This window comes from Carex rostrata, chromosome 1, assembly GCF_964058835.1.
Source record: "Carex rostrata chromosome 1, lpCarRost1.2, whole genome shotgun sequence".
NCBI classification, from domain to species: domain Eukaryota; kingdom Viridiplantae; phylum Streptophyta; class Magnoliopsida; order Poales; family Cyperaceae; genus Carex; species Carex rostrata.
This window is the reverse complement of record NC_135918.1, coordinates 1,662,136-1,681,694: the sequence shown is the minus strand read 5'-3', so window position 1 is coordinate 1,681,694 and position 19,559 is coordinate 1,662,136. Positions and strand designations below refer to the sequence as shown.

At 33.2% G+C, this 19,559-nt stretch overlaps 3 protein-coding genes and 1 long non-coding RNA gene across 6 annotated transcripts in view; all 4 read right to left on the bottom strand.

Moving 5' to 3' along the window:
• Positions 1 to 19,559, bottom strand: part of LOC144551308 (uncharacterized) — an 80,442-nt gene that overhangs the window by 3,176 nt on the left and 57,707 nt on the right. The window lies entirely within an intron of this gene.
• LOC144551292 (uncharacterized) lies at positions 927 to 2,921 on the bottom strand. 2 transcript variants are annotated; one of them, XM_078299220.1, is made up of 5 exons: positions 2,789 to 2,921; positions 2,231 to 2,256; positions 1,895 to 1,969; positions 1,398 to 1,502; positions 927 to 1,055 (listed from the first exon to the last, which is right to left on the bottom strand). In XM_078299220.1, exons 2-5 carry the CDS (start codon positions 2,246 to 2,248, stop codon positions 939 to 941), a joined length of 315 nt encoding a protein of 104 aa, XP_078155346.1. In that variant the 5' UTR covers positions 2,249 to 2,256; positions 2,789 to 2,921; the 3' UTR covers positions 927 to 938. The 2 variants fall into 2 exon arrangements, with proteins under 2 accessions (XP_078155346.1, XP_078155338.1); XM_078299212.1 differs by having other exon boundaries at positions 2,785 to 2,887.
• On the bottom strand, positions 4,220 to 6,180 carry LOC144551221 (small ribosomal subunit protein eS25w). The gene is made up of 4 exons (XM_078299105.1): positions 6,069 to 6,180; positions 5,882 to 5,959; positions 5,133 to 5,267; positions 4,220 to 4,538 (listed from the first exon to the last, which is right to left on the bottom strand). Exons 1-4 carry the CDS (start codon positions 6,069 to 6,071, stop codon positions 4,425 to 4,427), a joined length of 330 nt encoding a protein of 109 aa, XP_078155231.1. The 5' UTR covers positions 6,072 to 6,180; the 3' UTR covers positions 4,220 to 4,424.
• Positions 9,368 to 18,075, bottom strand: CPSRP54 (chloroplast signal recognition particle 54 kDa subunit). 2 transcript variants are annotated; one of them, XR_013510791.1, is made up of 16 exons: positions 17,838 to 18,075; positions 17,351 to 17,459; positions 16,793 to 16,860; positions 16,578 to 16,679; positions 16,145 to 16,297; positions 15,771 to 15,848; positions 15,098 to 15,223; positions 13,323 to 13,425; positions 13,089 to 13,189; positions 12,678 to 12,815; positions 11,641 to 11,784; positions 10,643 to 10,718; positions 10,474 to 10,559; positions 9,915 to 10,040; positions 9,466 to 9,661; positions 9,368 to 9,434 (listed from the first exon to the last, which is right to left on the bottom strand). XR_013510791.1 is itself a non-coding variant. In XM_078299161.1 (15 exons), the coding sequence occupies exons 1-15, from the start codon at positions 17,991 to 17,993 to the stop codon at positions 9,566 to 9,568; spliced, it is 1,662 nt and encodes a 553-aa protein (XP_078155287.1). In that variant the 5' UTR covers positions 17,994 to 18,075; the 3' UTR covers positions 9,368 to 9,565. The 2 variants fall into 2 exon arrangements, 1 of the variants encoding a protein (XP_078155287.1); XM_078299161.1 differs by having other exon boundaries at positions 9,368 to 9,661.

Genomic DNA, 19,559 nt, shown 5'->3' with positions numbered 1-19,559 from the left:
AAACTCCTCCAATATCGCAGTTCTAACAGCATGATAATTTAAAGAAAAAGAGAGAATTTTGCCTTTTCTTTCTCATCTTCTTTTTTCTTATTTCTTATTTCTCTTTTTCTTTTCCTTTCTTTTTTCGGTGTGCTACTGCAATACCCCTAACCTTGTTTCCCTTTCCTAGGTTGGCTGTACCGATGGGCCGGGGTCGGGGCTGGGGCCGAACCTATTGTGTTACAGTGTTAGGAATTCTCTGACTTGTGCTCCTGAGACAATGTAACATGCTGCAAGAATTTAGAGAGGTTTCAGAGTAGCGACTAACAGACGATAATTTCAATCAATGGTCTATTTATTTATTTTTTTAGTGAATCAATGGTCTATAGTTTATTTTAAATTCTTAATCGTGATAGGAGCAGATTGAACTGCCAATGCAAGGTGCTGGGTCTACTGAAGTCTTTATATTCATTGTTGTTTGTAGATACTGTTGTTGTTGATATCCTAGAGATCTCATATCATACTGTTGTTTTTAACCTTCAGGCAATCATTGGTAGCCGAAGCCAATTTTTTAAGAGAGATTATGCTCTTCAATCAATGATTACTAGATGTGGTTCCAATCCTTACAAATACTAATAAACTAAGCACCCCCCCCCCCCCCCCCCCCCCCCCCCGCCCCCCCCCCCCCCGAAAAGAATAAGAAAATTAAAAAAATCATCAATACAAGTTAGACAAGAGCTTAAAACAACGCATATGGTGAAGCATATAAGATAAATCTCTTTGACAAATTAAGGCTAAAAATTAATTCTAGTAAAGATTTTACAAATACATTACCAAAAAGTCTAGTTTTGTTTCAACTCATGAATGTTCAAACCCTAAAGCTCCAAGCAACTACAGAGCACCCACAACATCTCTATAAGGTTTCTTCACTTGGGATTAACATCTCCATCAAGGTTTTTTCATTTGGGATTTCTCAAGACAATAATTACAGAATCACCGCGAAGAAACATCTTGCTGATGAACCTATCCTTGTTCACAGGAAGTGCCTTTTTTTTCCCTTTTCCAGTCTTAGGCACCTTGAAAAAAGATAAAAACAAAGTAACATGTCATCTCAAAAATACAATGATTCGGTATATCTTGTGTGCATAAAAATTGCATAATAGAAACCACTCTTAGACTGCAAAATGGAAAAAAAATACATTAAAAATTAAAATAATCCAAATAGCCCTTTTTATATACATAAATAGTATGTATAATTGGCCATCGAATGATAGTTTGGGTACTTCTCTTTTGGGAAAAAAAAGAAAGCGAAGAGAATGCATATACTATTTTTTTCTTTTCTTTTTTAGTAAAAGGTATGCATATCACTACACCTGCATATTGATGTAATTTTGTTATCTATTGTTTTTAGGAGATACCTCAGTCCACATTTCTCTGACATTTTCAAGAACCATGTTGCAGTGCCGGTCAAAGGCTCTCACACGTCCAAGCAACTTCTTGTTGTTTCTACAATTAATAAGCACCTAAATAATGAAGAAGAATAAAAAAAAAAAATTAACACCAAAATTTGGCAAGTCCCGTCCAGCACCCAAAATTTGGCCAACAAACTAACCAATCAATCTACTATATCCACATCATGTACTAATCAGGTCATGTACAGATCGATCCTCTTCATTCAATATATGACCTATAACTCGATGCTAGTAAACCTGACCAAGAAAATTAATCACTTTGACATTTTTATGTACACCCAAAAACTTGCCAGAACAGATAAAAACAGGGGGAGCCGAGAATTTAGAATGCTATCAGCTTGTTCAAGTCACATCACAAGACAGTTAAGCAGTTTCTGACAAGTATTAAAAAACAATATTGCACAATAAACAAAATATAAATATAAAAGGAACTTAGAAAGAACCTGAGTATTATTTTTGACACTCATCATTAGAACCGAGAGAGGACCAGTGCTGAACTCCTCTTCCTCTTTCTTAGTCTGGCAATATATCAACAAATACATAACAAAACATTGATGTTAACACTCCATAGATACATCCAATAACATGAATCTATTTAAATTACACAATTTGTACCATGCTGAACTCCTCCACAAGTTATTATTTATGAATTTGTGGATTTAAAAAAATAATTGAGGCCTTCTGGATGAGATCCCCAATAGAAAATCTAGAACCTAAAGCATGGGATTCCCTAGTGCAAGATACTGATAAACAAAGTATTACAAATACATTTAACTTACATTTGTATCATCCTCCATTGATGTTCCTGAATAGTGAATACAATAACATAAACAGTGTTAGAAAAAGAAGAAAGAAATATAACAACAGTATTAAATGGGAAAGGGATGAATACACATTACTGTTCCAAAATTTATAGAGAAAACATAAAATAGATTGATTATATATTCATATTGGGAAGGACAAAACTATTTCATTGCTATAAATATGGTTTTTTAAGAACTTCAGTTGAATCATTTTTCTTCCACTAAAACAGAATTCCAAGGGTTACCATACTTTCAGATACTAATATTACAGGCAAAGGACTTGAAGCTTGATCTCACCTATACAATTGAATAAAAAATATCCTTCGTGAAAATTTTCACAGGTATGAAAGCTAAAGACTATCTGAACCGTTGGAGAAACAAGTCCGAAAATTAAAACAAACGAACTTGACTATAACAAAACCTAATGAACTATATTACGCGACGAAGTAGTAATAGGGAAATTAAATCAAAGCCAACCTAAATCCGCCAATTAGTACAACAGGAGCCAAAGCGAAGAAAGTGAGGAAAACGCACCTTGAACTAAAAAACGGGCGTTGGAGAACTAAACCGAGACGCACAGATCGATTCCAGCAAAACCCTAGAGAAGGTCGAGTGTGGCGGCCTAGGGTTTACTTGCGGAGATAACAGGAAATTTCCAAAATACCCTTAAAAGTTTATGCCCTCACAGCTTCGTTCACGATTTATGGGCCTAGGACAGTGGCCGGGCCAGTGAAAAAATAATCAAATTGAAGTCTAGGGGTCTGTTTGGCAACATGAAAATTTTGTACTAATAAAAAATTTTACTATGACAAGAAAATTTCAATTTGTCTGAACTAAAGTCATTTAATCCATTGAAAATTTTATAATATAGGTGTTCGGAAAATGTTTGGGACTAAAGGCTTAGTTGTTGTTGTTGTTGTTATAGGTGTTCGGCAAATACATGAGATATTTATTAGGATGTTGATTTTTTTTATAGAAGATGTAATACTAAAATTAAACTATATTAATGTATTGATAATAATCACTGATTATGATCAATATAATTGTATATATCATATTCTAAAAAAAAAAAAATTAGTGAATTGACTACACTTTGTAGTGATATCAGAATAGAAACTTAAAAAATAGTCTTGTATTTTTTCAATTAAAATTTCTTGTACTTTCAAATTTTGTTTTGTTTAATTACTTTTAAATTATGTTTTAATGCTATCATCTAGAGATATCCAACTTATAAGGATGTGACAAGAAATGCGATGTAGAAAATATAAAATATATTGATTTGTCATACTTTTAAAATCGTCAAAACCATTATTAAGTGCTAGGAATATTTTTTTCTGTACTAAAATGGAATAAGTACATAATTTATTCTTTCAATTCCATTTATTAACCAAGGTAGTTTATTAGAGGTTGCAATATACAGGGTTAAATAGATAAAAAAAAAACACAATGACCATAATTTTCATCGTCAAGTTAAAGGAGCGACTTTAGATTCCACACAAGTGAGAAAACAGCAAACTACGTATTAAAAGTTTTTTTATTTTAATTTACTTCCAACAGCAAAATATATCTTCTTCCATACCAACCTCAAAAATTCCAAAATTATGATGCACGAAACAAATGCATAAGTTTGGATTGTTCATTCTATGATCTCCAAACAAAAGAAATTAAGAATGCACTATGCTTTATGTCATGCAATCAATATTAGAATACATTGATTACTTGTTTGTATGTATGATTCATTCGCCAAAGCTTTTTCATAATATCGAGGTCTAGTTTAAAAACGAAGACATATTATCTTATTCTAGTACTGTAATACACAATGAGAAATAGACCCATCTGAAATGTCAAAATACACCTAAATATTATTTACAATAAAAACACTTCAGAAGAACGGGTGCAAGTAAATGGCCAACTAATGTTACCAGAAGTGTAGAACCAACAAACCACTAATAAACAGTGGAGGCAGCAAGCAGATAAAAAACACAACAATTCAGATTAAATGTGATATCCAAAATAAAACAGGTATAGGAGAATTCTACTTCAAAAAAGTCACAACTCTAATGATTTGAGACAGTCCAAAAAAACCAACTAAGCCGATGAGAGATGACATTAGGTGCGCACACATCTCTCCCAGTGTCAAATATGTAAAATAAAATAAATTAACAGAAATCTAAGTGTTTGTGGCCCTGGTATAAATTTGCTGGCTGGAGTGAGCAGACACCATTCTAATTGCACCCCTTGCCATCAGATCCTTGATTGCCCTCCTTGCCAATGACCCATTTACCTGATACATTCACAAGAAGATGTAGTAATTAGAACCCAACCCAGATTGTATTATCCAAGAACTCCATAAACAGCAGTGATTCAGCTGATCCAATTTGAAATAAACATCCAAAAGTACCATAGAACATGTGTGATAACAGTGGAGAATTAAACATACCCCCCTAAAAACACCATATCTCCACATTATCATGATAATAAATGATTTATTCATTTTCAAATCAGGCTAAAAGCAGTATCAATATCAGCAGATCCAAATATAACAATCCAACGGCATCATGCTGACATAAGACACCTGGATGGCGATAGATTCGGATCCCCTATTTGATGGAATATAACAGAACCAATTTGGTATAACTGGAAGGCTGAAGACCAAAACATACAGTCCTAGGGAATTTGGAGCTTTGTGATACTTTTAGGACAACGTGTGTAACTTGATATTAACACTATTTTGTAGGCAACACTGAATAATCATGAAATAACAGAAACCTTTGTTATCTTATACATCATGTAAACTTTCAAAGATATCATAAAGATATCATAGAGAAATCCAAATCAGGGGACAGAACTTTCAAAGTTTGCTTATAATTGCACTAACCCGCAATCTCTCGGAGAGAACAGAGGGGGTGATCTGCTTGAACTTGGGGACCTCGATGAGCATCTTATCGTAACTCGCCTGATCGAACAAAACCATGTTGTTCACCTTTTCCTTTTGCTTTCCCTTGCTCCACTTCTGCTCTCACCACAGATACCGGGAAAGGGAGAAACAAAAAAAAGGTGCAAATTAGAATCACATGTGAATAAGCATCTTCACAAAAGAGTTTTTACAATATGTAGTCAAGTTTAACAATCTACTACAAACTCCTATGTAAACGAAAACTTGTTTTTAAGATTCAGATATTCAAAAACTAACTCTGAACCAAACAGATTACGATGTATAACTTCTGCAACAATGCATTGTGTGCTACATTTCAATTGTACCACAATTGCTTTCATTTGTTTAGAAAAAAGAAAAAAAACAGGAACTCCAGGGGATGGGCATACAACAATTTAGATGGATAAACTAGATGAACGCTCAAGAGTAATAAAAATAAAGCAACTCAAAATTGTATTCTTCACAATTGACCCGTTATATCTAGAGTTGAAGTTGCATTATCAGAACCATACTCAGACGTTATCCACTTATCAACTAGATGGAGAAATGAAAACACCTATTTACATTGGTTTACTTTGATTAAGAGGGACAAATCCGCAATTTTACATTTGGTTCTATACGCAACTTAGTGAGCTCTCAGTAGAATAAAAAAAAAAAAAAAAAAACTCTTTAAGATAAATCGAAAACCGAACCTTCTTCTTTTGCTTGCCACCACCGGACTTGGCGGGCTTGGAAGAGGGAGGCGGTGCCTTGCTGTCCTTCTTCGGCGCCTGATTCGAGAAATCGCAAAAAAAATCAGGGATTAAACCAAAGAAAACCAGATTGGAACCAGATTTTAAATTCGAACGAGATAAAAAAATGCTATGAAACAACTCTTACCATGAGATTTGAACTTCGAGGGTCTGGAGTATGGTCTCGCGCTGGAAGAAAAGGAACGACGGCGCGCTCAGAATAAAAGCATGGATGCCTATATAGGTTGGTTATGACAAGGGTTTCTCAAATGGGCTTTGATGGACTTATTTGGGCTTTTTGATCGGATTCGACCCAATTAGTTCAGAAGGTTTTCATCTCCAGCTTGCCTGCATGCAGGGCTTCAAACGAATCAAACCGAATCTAACTTTACTCCAGTTTGAATTTGAACCGAAATGATTTGATTTGTTTAATTGTTTCAGAATGAACTAATTTCGAATCGAATGAATTGCGAGCAAATTTTTCAAATCTAAGTCAATCAAATTACAAACTACAATTTTTTTTGACAATCCTAGTTATACCGATAATTTATGCATTAGTTTTTTTTTCACGAAACAAAATTCACACGGTTTCCTTTTACCTTTCACGGATTCACACTGATAGAATATGAGCCAGTTCAAGATTCATTTACCTTTTACATTGTTGGATTGATTAAAATCACGGAATGGACTTAGTCAAATAGAACTTATTACATTATTAATTTGTTACGCTGCTGAAACATTTTCCAATAATAAGTTTTTATTATATTAACAATTTTGAGCTCTGATATAAGTTTGGTTCTTGCATTATTAAAGATTGACGGTTGAATCCATTAGTTGCATTATTTGAGATTCGAACCTAAATAGTTCGCGAATCAATTTCAAACGAATTATACCCAGTGAGTTTGATTTGAATAAGATTCAAACCGAATTGATTTAATTCGTTTCAAGTAATTTCGAATCGAATTAATTATAAACTTTTTCCAAATCAAATTTAAATTGAACTATGAACTTTTTGTGCAGCCCTACCTGCATGAGATGACATGAGATGACAGTGTATTTTTCGTCATAAAAATGCTATGTAGTATATATATAGTCATGTCGAAGCAATCAAATGTCAACAAATGTGAGAGGGTTTCCAAAGACTATTTTTCGGCCAAAATTCATGAGTCGTGGAAAAATGACGCACCCTAAAATTGGTAACAGTTTGATCACATTAATTATGTTTGATTGAAATTTAAATTATAAAATAAAAGGTTTAGGTCTCAGTTAAACCGTCATGTCAAATATGATTTAATTGAATAAGAATAAGATGGTTTAACATTTAGTCCACACCTGTGGTTTAACCTACAATTGGTTCAAAGAAAATTAATGAGAATTGCTAAATTATATCAAATTATCTAATCAAGAGAATTTAATTCATTAAATATATCTCTATAGTATGCTTTTGTACATAAAATATTATAACAATATACTTAATTTAAAATTAATTATAGAATTATGTTCTTTCTTATTTATTTTTTTACTTTTTATATTAATTTCTATCGCTAGTGTGTAACATGTAGAAAATCGAATTTTAACTTCATTTCTTTATATATATTGAATTGCTTATTTTTTACTTTGCAGCTTTTTATAATTTTTTCACTCTAAAAAGAGAATATGAGTTAATTTTAACTTCATTGTAACACTAATAAGAGAGAGACAAACATGTAGAAAATCGAATTTTAACTTCATTTCTTTATATTGAATTGCTTCTTCTTCTTTTTTACTTTGCATCTTTTTATAATTTTTTCACTCTAAAAAGAGATTATGAGTTAGTTTGACCTCTTAAATTAAATTATCATCTACAACCAAATAAAAATCATAATTCAATTATAAATTATACCAAACATTAATTAAGGCGTAAACTCCAACCATACTAAAAATAGAATAAATCATAATTTAACTTTAAACCTCAACCAAATATGAATAACTTGGACCAGTTTAAGTTAGAATAACAATTTTAGATCCCCAAATTTAGATGCAAAAATGTTTGAGAAAACACATTTTAACATGTTATGTACGCTAATTTAACATGTTTGACAAAATAGTAACACAATGTTTGTTGCAAGTACGCTTGAAATGCCATTTACTAATTGACAGAGTATAGCTATAATTCCGATTTTTTTATTTTTATCCAAAATTTAAATTAAATTTTAAAAATTAACCGAACCGGTTGGTAAATTAAGTTTTATAAATTCGAAAAACAACTGGGTTTGGGTAGTTTTATAATTTACCAACCGGTTCGGTTAATTTTTAAAATTTAATTTAAATTTTGGATAAAAATAAAAAAATCGGGCTATAATTTTTAGATGAAATTCTCAGCACGAAACTTTGAAAGATATAGCTAATTTTATATTTGTTTTCGATTTTAGTCTTTTAAATTAAAAAAAAAAACTAAGTTCGTCCCTAAAACTCAGTTTCATCACATCAGACCTTGAAGTTTTGAAATAATTTAGTCCTATTTTCTCTCAGAATAACAAAGTCTTTTATTAGTCATTATCAGATTATTTTTTTATTTTTTTATTTTTTTTTATTTTATGAAAGTGCAATGACCAAAGTTTGTTGTTTTTTTAAAGTTCTAAGGACCATTTTTTTAAGTTCAAAGACCAGCTTGCCGCAAATGAAAGATTGAGGACTAAATTGGTATATTTAGAGAAAGTTTTAGGGACCAGACCTTAGTTTTTTTTTTTTTTTTTTTTTTTTTTTTGTAATTGTGGTTTTTAATACCATAATGACTCGATATGTCTGATAATCACAAAATCTGTCAATACTATTAAAATATAATTTTAACGACAAGCATAAAACCTAATTTTGCATGGAAAACGTTAAATGCATTTGAGAATGTTACACAATACACACACAAATTTGATTTACTGTTATCGAACAATCACTGGAATAAGTATCACACTAAAATGTTTATAGTCAAATTTATTGCAGACCAGTTGCTAAACAAATTACTGGAATTTACGAGATTGTGTACCAAATTTCATATACTTTAAATATTATTGTTAATTCATAAAAAACATTAAATATAAACCCTTACAAATTTTAAATCATCTAATAAATGACTAGACTTGGATCAAATTTCATTACTTTTTAATGCGCAAAATATACACATTGTTTAAATCTGCCCGTATCTAAAGCTATGAGTTATTGTACACAATTATCAAGATTCTCAAATTAATTCATCAACATTGTCAATGGATCTCAACAACTTTTCATATACTCCAAGAGTCGAGGCACTTCCTGACTTCCTACAACAGGTACATTTCTATTAACTTGCCTAAAATATTAAGGTTTCTGAGAGTTATACGGAAAGTTGTTCGCCAACGAACATTATAATAAGCTCTAAAATTCTTAAAAAAGCATAAGAATTATCATATTTTCAATCACACGTCAAACTCGACATTTTCTAGACGGCATATGATTTCGTTTTCAACAAGTGTATACAAACTAATGAAAAAGAACTGAAGTCCTTGTGAAACAGATAAATAAAATAATAAAACAAACGGACCTCCCAAAAATTTTACAAATAAAAATTAGAACAGCGCTTCGAAGAATGGACTTCCCGTGACTTGATCTCCAGTTGTAATGCTTCAGTCACACCTAGGAATCAGCGCGTTTCTGAGCTCGAAGTTCTGCAATTGCATCGTCCATGCTCTTGCGTGGTCTCCTCTTTCTTCTTGCAGTACCTGGAGGTGCCTGATATTGAAAGTATTTATCATATAATAAAGCTTACGAGTTGTCCATAGATATATGTGCTGTCTTTATGAAAATCATTGCCGACCAAGCTCCTATCTGTTTTTCTTTCCATTTTTAATCTCACTCGTCAGTGACTCATTAGCAAATTAGAAGAATAATAACAACTTAAAAGCCAGCTTTGGTCCAAACTTATCCCCTCCCCAAACCCAACTATAAGGAAAGAGAAGAAATGTGAAAAGATAAAGAGAGAAACCTTAATCGCAGTTTTAAAAGAATCCTGAAGATCACTAAGAGCAGGGATAGAACCTCCTTGCATGACACCCATCAGCTTCTTCATCCTTGCCCTCATTTCAAACAGCTGGGCCACTAGTTGGCTCACCTAACCATTCATGAAATTATTTACACGTGTGCTATATTTTATAGTTGTGTCATTATAATACACTAATGTACTGAAGTTTCAAAGGACCTCAACATTTCCGCTGTTTTCCAATAAGATGCAAAATGTTGGGCTATTTGAAAATAACACCCAGGACAAACCATAGAAACCAAAGGCCCATTTGATTATTTAATATTTGCTCAATCTACTTAATCAATGAAAGAAAATGTTATCAGGGTCCAATTTCAACTCTTGAAGTCCAGTATTTACTTTTAAGATTATCTTGACCATAGTTTAATTTGAGCTTATTGTAAGGTTATCTTCATGGAAGGCCAAAATATAAACATCCAGCATCTTATCCCAAAACTGAGAAATATCGGGTACATATATGCCTAAATGCTTCTACACGTTAAGAAGCTTGAGAAACGGTATAAACCTGTTGTTCCGTCTTTTGAGACTCCTTGGCAACCCTAATTCGCCTCTCGCGCGATTGAGCCAACAGCTCAGGTTTTTCCCTTTCCTCTGTAAGTTTTAAAAACAGCAAACTGGTTACCATATTTTTCACTTTAGTCCCAAATATTTGTTAAACAAGTTTGTTGAGGTACCAGGGTACATAGCATTTATCATAGATTCCATGAGTTCTAAATTTTTCTCTGCATCACGTATCTGAGCTGGTGACACCTGCAGACAAGGAAAAACAAAAGCTTAATTTTTTTTTCTGCCAGTGTCGGGAGCAAATCATAACCTTAAGAGATTTATTTGTCCTAAATTCACTCAAGATTATGCTTTGCTCCCGACAACAACAACAACCAAGCCTTTAGTCCCAAACAAGTTGGTGTAGGCTAGAAATCAAACCCACTCAACAATCAAATAACAGAAACCAAAGTGAGCCAAAAGAAAATGATTTACTACACAAACACAAAATACAAAATACAAAACGCAAAAAGCAAACACGTGTGTAAATTCTAAATAAACGGTATGCCGATAAATTTGTTCCCGTTCAACACTGCATGTAATAGCTCAAATTTGTGAATGTTACAATCAATTTCTCAACAGAGATTGCCTTTAATGCTTAAAATCCAGATACAAGAAAAGAAGTTTAAAAACCGGTATAACAGTACCATATGGCCATGCCATACTAGTTCAGTAAGGACCGCTGTGAAATGTTCCACTCAAGATTGCAATGGTTTCTACCAAGTACTACATTCTTGTAGCTAAAACGAGGCAGTATAACAAGGTGAAAGTGATTCTTGTCATTTCTCATTTTGAATTGAAGTTATATGAAGTTTTGGCTTGGGTCAATTTTAGAGTACAAAGCTCTAGTTTTGGTTCTTTTATATTTCAGTTTCTCAGGTCAGGTTTGGTTCAGGAAGGTCAGTTGGATCCTTCAGGTCAGATCAAATTTTGCTAGCTATCATGTTGGGTTATTATTTAGGTTACAGGGGCATTATACTCTGGGTTTCACATTAATCAGATTCAGATCATTTGGTTTAAAAATATTTAAGTCAGGTTAAAGTTCATGCAGATTTGATGGGAACTCTGAACAGGTTATAAGTATCAGTTACAATTGGCCATATAGATTTGTTATGCCAATTGGCATTACCTTAGACATGCCAGGGATCATGCCAAGTATTTTGCTCATGGAACCCATCTTCGCAACCATTCGTGTTTGCTTCAAAAAATCGTTAAAATCAAAATTTGCACTCATTATCTTCTTCTGCATCTCCTCTGCATCTTCTTGCTTCATCTGCTCCCAAAATTTGGCAATAAGCGACCAATATCACAATGTCAAATAAGAAGCCTGGTCACATGCAAATGCAGTTACATGCAGGTGGAGCTAAAAACAGGCAGTATCAATCATCACCTACTCAAATATTGCACAGATAACTACTGAAGCTTCCTACTTTTTACTACACTTTAATTTGCACATAGAAATTAAAACAACAGTCTTTATTACATGAAGTTATATGGAATGTAATTAAATCATGGATAGCTGTTGATCAGAGAAGTTTGTTACTTGTAACTGCACTTGCATTAACTTTTTCAAGCAAGTATGTGTATGCAGCCTTGGCTTTATGTAAAAGAACATTTACATGCAGCAGCAAATCCATTATGAGTATGCACTTTTATTTGCATGCGACTCTACTCAACAGAACTCACGGGCAACTGTAGAGGACTTGCATACAAAGAGTGTGCTCAAACAGTTACAACTAGGAGCAGCAAGGGTAACATATTTGTGACTACACTGGCATGCAACTTCCCATAGAAGTAAATCATTTGTTATTATACGAGGAAAGTTGACATGCATTACGCAGCATTTTCAGACTTGAGAGTGCATTAGTCAGTTTGCACTTCTTTTGTATATTTATCAGGAGATTTAAATGAGAATATGTATGAGAATATGTGCAAATCAAACCCTAATTTGCAAACATCTGGCACATCTCATATTTGTAAATTGAGGAAATGGCATTATAAAAAGACACTTTCGTACCAAGTCCAAATTTAAATAGATTTCAAATAAGAGGATTTGATTGTTTGATTAAAAAAAGAGAATTTGATTCACTTAATATGAGAAACTGCGGGTCAGTTTACTACACTAAAATACTAATTTTTTTAAGACAAGCAAGCTAGTCAACTTACTACTTCTTCAGCTTTTTCTACCAAGGAAAGAACATCACCCATGCCAAGGATTCGACCTGCCATGCGGTCAGGATAGAATAACTCCAAATCATCCATTTTTTCTCCTCTCCCCACCAGCTTTATAGGCTTTCCTGAAACCTATACAGGCCAAAAGACAAGTCATCTAACTAATTACATGTGAGTATAATTCATATACATTAAACGGAACTTATATATCAGTGGATCCATTGTCATTCATAACACAGTGGTATCATTTTATGGTCCATAAAGCATTGCCAATGTAAATCTCCAGTAAAATAAACACTATTATATAATAAGATTAGAAACCATAGCTCACAACTACCAAAGCATGTCAAGAAATGACAGACCATTCAAAAACAGAAATAAATATAAAATATAAGAAAAAGAGACCTCCTTGACACTCAAAGCGGCCCCACCACGCGAGTCACCATCAAGCTTAGTCAGTATGGCACCAGTAATGCCGATCTCAATATTGAATGTTGTTACCAATGCTAATAGTCAATGAAACAATACAAAAAAGTATCAAATGAGAAAACACACAAGAGGATGTACATAAAAATAACTTCTTTAATTTTGCTTTTGACCAACTAAACTTCTACAATTTTTTAAATATAGAATATGTACCGGCAGCTTCTTGTCCAGTCATGGCATCAACCACCAATAACACCTCCGTGGGATTAACAGCCTTTTTTACTTCCTTTAATTCATCCATCATTGCTTTATCTATCTGGAAAACATTGGGACCAAAATATTTGAATCATGTTTAGTATAATTCAAACTTAGAATTTTGTACAACTAGGTGTGTAAACAGAATGGATACATATCAGTTTCGTTCATGTCCACATTCGTATATTATCCATAAATATATTATTCATATATGTAAATAAATTATCCATATTTGTAATTATTCCTTATTCGAAAAATTATGCAGATACTGATATGAATTTGCTTTTGAATTGTCAAAATAGTACACCTATCAGGATTATCACAATCCGAAATAGAAAGCAGATGATATAATATTCTTATTTGCAAGACATTGTCAAATTGTTAAAAAAGTATTTGTACTTCCATTTTTAATTTCTCTTTCCTATTTTGGTTCAAAGACCATCATATTTTTTATACTTTTTATCTACTATGAACATCAATTAATATATGAATTTTTCCATTATTAATTTTTATTTTAATATTCTAAAATACTTACTATTATTAGAAGTGCATATTTGTTACTAATATCCACTAAATAAATGTTTTGTATACGTATCTGAATCTCTCGATTATCTACTCCTTATCCGTATCTATTTAAAAACGGATTTGGTTTTCTATTAATATCCATACCTTTATCTGTATCCTCTGCACTATTCGTTCCGTTTACACTTCTATGTACAATGGTACATGGGCAGAGGAAACAAAAATCAATATCAATAATGCAAAATTATACCTTACAACTCCAAATTATAATATAAAATAATCATGTTTAGTCAAGTATTGCCAAGCCTAAATATACTAGTACTGTACCAGTTTTTCATTTTTATTGTTTGTATTGTATCAGGATAGCTTTTTGAGTAGAATGGTAAATTATGGCTAAAACAATTCTTAATTTTGTGCTCACAAATAGCCCAATTGAATGTCATTTGATGAAAGCTGGATTAATCAGATGCCTAGAGAGTATGGCTCTGCAAATTATACCCAACACTTGACCATATTGCAACCAAGACAAACATGTCTACAAGTGCAGGTCACAGCAAACACTCGACTTTTCTCAAAAATATGTTTTTTTTTTTCCCATTTCTTTGGAAAATAACTAAAAGTATAAAAGTGTTAGCAACACTATACGTAATCAAAATGACAAAAATGTGTTGAGATTTTCATTGTCAGTGAGTGTGAAATTTCATATAACCATATTGCATTGTAGACAAACATGTCTGTATGTACAGGCCACAACAAACACTCAAATTTTCTCAAAATATGCCTTTTCCATTTCTTTGGAAACCAAATAAAAGTATGCCAGTGTTGGTTAAACTATAAGTCAGCATAATGACAAAAATGTGTCTAGATTTTCTTTATCAGTGAGCGTGAAATGTCATATCAGAGCTTCTTTGGCATAATTACAAGTTGTAATTGAGCTCACAAAGAGAATGCTTCTTAATGCCAGGGAAAATTGATCAGAAAAATTAATTTAAAAAGCATTACAGCATAGTAATTTTATGCTAGGGTTGCAAAAGGCATACAACATTGAGTCTTAATTAATAAGGCTGTAACTCTTAAAAGAATAAATTAAATAACCAAAGCTTATTAAGGGCTCAATTAAGGTTAATTGGTAAAGAGTGATAAACTGAGAATATAATTTTTTGGGTTGGGTTGGGGGGGATGTAAGATGAAGTAACGCCTTAAACCCCTACCTGAAGCCTACCGGCAGTATCAACAACAATCACATCAATTTTCTTCTTTTTTGCTTCTTCGACACCATTTCGAGCTATTTGAGAAGGTTTGACATCTGTACCTTCAGAATAGACCGGTACTCCCACCTGTCATAAAGGGGCAATAAATCAAACATGAAAACCAAAGATAGTTTCCCTTGTGCAGTATTGTTACAGCAAAGGAGCAAGAGACCTACTGTTACCCTGTGCTATTATGCCAATGTAAAATACAGCTACTTTACAAAATACTTGTATTAGAACAGAAATTAAGAACAGCCATTTCACTCAGTATCTTATCTTGGCGAACAGCAACTGGCTGAGCCATGAAAACCATACTTTTATATGCTAATTTGAATATGCATTTACAGAAACTATGTTTAAACTTTGCATCACAAGGAAACTATGTTTAAAAAAAATAAAAACTATTTGCAACATAAAAAAAAAACTATGTTTAAACATGAGTACATGACTACGATTGGGTTTCATTTCTAGCCTAACCCAACTTGTTTGGGACTAAAGGCTTGGTTGTTGTTGTTGTATGTTTAAACTTTGCATCACAGATATTATTAAGGTGTTGTGCACTAATAACAAGGAGTTGGACATAATTACTGCTACAAGCCACCTTACATATCTTTTAAAAAAAATAAAGAATTACCTGTTCACCCAATATCTTTAGCTGGTCAATTGCAGCTGGCCTATAAACATCTCCTGCTACAAGCATACAACTCTTCCCCTGTTATCTGTCTGGCACTTATCAGTATCCTTATTTTCAAGGGAAAGAAGTTTTTAAACCTAGAATTATTATGAATAACAAGCAAAAAAGAGGTAACCCGTAACCCTAAGACATGGAAATAACACTTCTATTTTGTTCTTGTATTTCCTTTGAAAGACTATAATACCCTATTTGATCTCTGATTGATCTCGAGAAATTGAAGAACTAAAGAATAATTTGGGCATACATGGGAATATATGAGGAAGACGTGTACTTCAAAATATCATATGCAAAATAAAACTGGCACAGAACAATACCAGCTTCTTCAAATAGAATGCAAGTTTTGCACAAACTGTAGTCTTTCCAACACCTTGTAAGCCAGCCAGTAGTATCACTGTTGGGCCTGATTTTGCAAACACTAGATCAGACACTTCACCTCCCATCAGTTGTACAAGTTCGTCACGCACTATCTGTCAGGAAAAGACAAAAATTAACTTGGTTACGCACTGGTATAGATACTACTGGATAGACAAAAGAGTGTATAGAGGTCAGTAACATAATAGTCAGGTTTAGCATCTCATACCAATATGTAAAGTATTCAGTACTGGAATGAACCAAGATTATACACTAAGTAACGTTATGGTAGATAGCAATAGATAATTGTGCACTAAGTAACGTTATGGTCAATTGACAATATAAACTGGAAAAGAGAAATTATACATACTTCTGGAAAAGAGAAATTATACATACTTTAACTAATTGTTGATCAGGTTTAACTCCTCTAATCACATCTGTACCAATCGCACGATCTGTTACAGATTGCACAAATCGTCTTACTACCGGTAAACTTACCTGCAGAAATTTTCTAGTCAATACTTAAGAAAGAAGGATAACAATATCAGAATTTCCACAAATTGTGAAATTATAGAATTGAATAGCTTGTGGGGTTTTAAGAATTAGCTCACATCTGCTTCCAAAAGTGCTCTTCTAATATCCCGCATTGGCTCCACCATGTTCTCCTTTGTCAAAACATCTTAAAAAACATAATCAAGAGAAATTTCCAAATAAATAAGACTAATCAGTACTTTCAATTAAAGCTATATACTTTTGTGTGTATGAAGATCATTGTGTATTGGCATTACTGCATTAGCGTAAAAAATCATATATACAATCCAGAGTCTACCATAGAAAAGAATGGAAGAATAGAAGAATATACAAAGTGCAATTCATTTATGAGAGAAATGACAACTCTTACCTTTATATTATTTTAAATTTCCCCTTGTAATAAAAAACAAATAACCACTTCCATCAACAACATAAAATATCATATTTATCCATCATATATAAAGTTCACTAGACTACTGGTTCTTAACTTAGAAATTTGTGCACACTTCCAAATTCTTCATAGCAATATCTTTATTTTCCAAAACAATCACAATGCATGCAGAAAACTGTTTAAAACATAGCAGAAGCAATTAAGAATTGTTGGAAGAGTTGGGAAATTAATGTAAGAATTAACATACCTACACCTCGGAGCTTATTCCAAGCTGTCTCAAAGCCAGTTGTAAGCTGCCCAAACATCTCAGCTCTCACCTTCAACCGGTTACATCTGGTGCGACCTTGAATTTTGCCCTTTACAACCGACAGAACAATTATTAAAAATAAACAATGTAGAATTGCAGGTGTCTTAAATTTGGTTCAATTTGAGATCAAGTGCTCATAAAACTGAACTGTTAAATATTTGAGTCACTCAATTTTCAAATTGCACCAAATTCAGTACACAAACCTATCTACAGAAACATATGTATACTCTTTCTTGATCTGGTACCGTTTGTGGGTTGTTAACAGTAATTGTCAGGTTAACTAAAACTATTCTTATCCTCTTGCGGAAGGCCTTTTGCTGCTAGTCTACTTCCTCTCTCCTCAGCCGTTTTTGTACATACCGATTCATCATTAAATGGTCTGTCAATAGAACCTACTTTTACAGTTTGAGAGGAAAAGAAAACTTACGAAGTTGGTATGTCGAGAAGAAGTTAGAAGCGAGCGGGTAGACCGGGTACAGGAGATCGTCAGCAGGGAGCTTCTGGAGGAGCGAGAGGTGGCTCTCGTGGACCGGGTACATGAAAAAGCGCGGGAAGCTACAGAGGAGAGGGAGAGTGTCTCCATGGATTGGAGGAGGAAATAGAAAGATAAGGCACCGTCTCACTGACACTTGGTAAATCACTTTAGCAGGGATACACCTTCAGCCCGCACGAGTTCGGAACTTCAGATCAAGTGCGGTACCTTGTGTGTATAATCAGATCTGCATCGTCTGTTTTAACTTGGCACGAATCGTAAAGAGGACACGTAATCCGAAAGGCATCTAAATGAATTTGTCTCGGTTGGGTACTTGGGTACCCGTACCACAGGATACTCGGCCCATTTAGATTCGAATTCACATCCTCTCCAATACCTGATAAGGGAATCTTTTACAATTACTAGATCTGAACCGTTATTTTTAACTTGGCACGAATCTCAAAGCCCAAAAACACTGCCCCTATGGTGACCCGAATCCCAAAGTTGAGATTTAACAATCCTCTACAATACCTGAGAGGATACGGGTTCTTTAGATTCAGCACTGAACTGAACTGAACTAACTGAAGACCGTCCGATTTAGAGACGATTTCTGATGGATACCCAGCACAAATCTAGACAAAGGCTGACGGGATATGTACCGCTAGATCGACAGATGTCACAAATCCTTCTATCCTCTACAAGACTGCAGCATTTACAAGGAATTTAAAAAAATCCTAGATAGCCCAGTTTTGCAACATTCTTTATGAAGCGGACTTTGCCATATTAGTAGGCTGTAGCCCAATACTTCGTTCCCATTCACTGCTAGGCGTTAGTCATTTAAAAAAGATCCACGTCAACAATCAAAATCTAGAAAAGAAGCGCTCAAACAATGAAAAAATAAAACAGCAGTAAAAAACCAAAACAAAAAGGAGAAAGATGTCTCCTGGTCCTGGCTCAGTGTAGCGCTAAATTTAATGGTTAGATAGCTGTCACTTCTAAAATCCGGTTTTTGAAAAAGATTTCCATGATTTCCATCTCATGGGCCCAATCGTCTAGAGATCCCCAGCCACCAATGGGCTGCCAAATATCCATAGGCTTTTAACTTCTAACATCTCTGTCTTAAATATTCGGCCAATATTTACTTCAACTGATTAGCTTAAGGACAATATTTACTTCAAGCAGATCCAGGCGATAACACAAACATAGGTACTAATGGCCTATAATTATTAAATTTCTCTAAAGTTTATTTCTTATGTAGTTATTGTACACTGAAGGTTAGATGTTTAAAAATAAAAGATATATAACTATTTAGAATTTTAGTCTGGACATATACCCATATTTGTCCATTTATATAGATATGCTTCTGCTGCAGCGCCATATTATACTTCCTCTTAATATTTCTATTTTGTTTAGTTAGGGATTTTGAATTAATTAACTAGTTAGGGATTTTTAAGTTGGATTTGCGTTAAGAATCTTATATTACGCACTTTTTAATTACTTTAATCGCTAACAATTTAATAAGAAATATTCAATGAAAATTTTAAACCATTAGTTATTCTTATTTTAATCAAGAATAATATGTCTGAGACGAATATTATGAAACTTGGTTTTGTAATTTATTATAAGTTAAAATGTTCTCATATCGACATAATATCTCAAAAAAATATATCCTTTTAA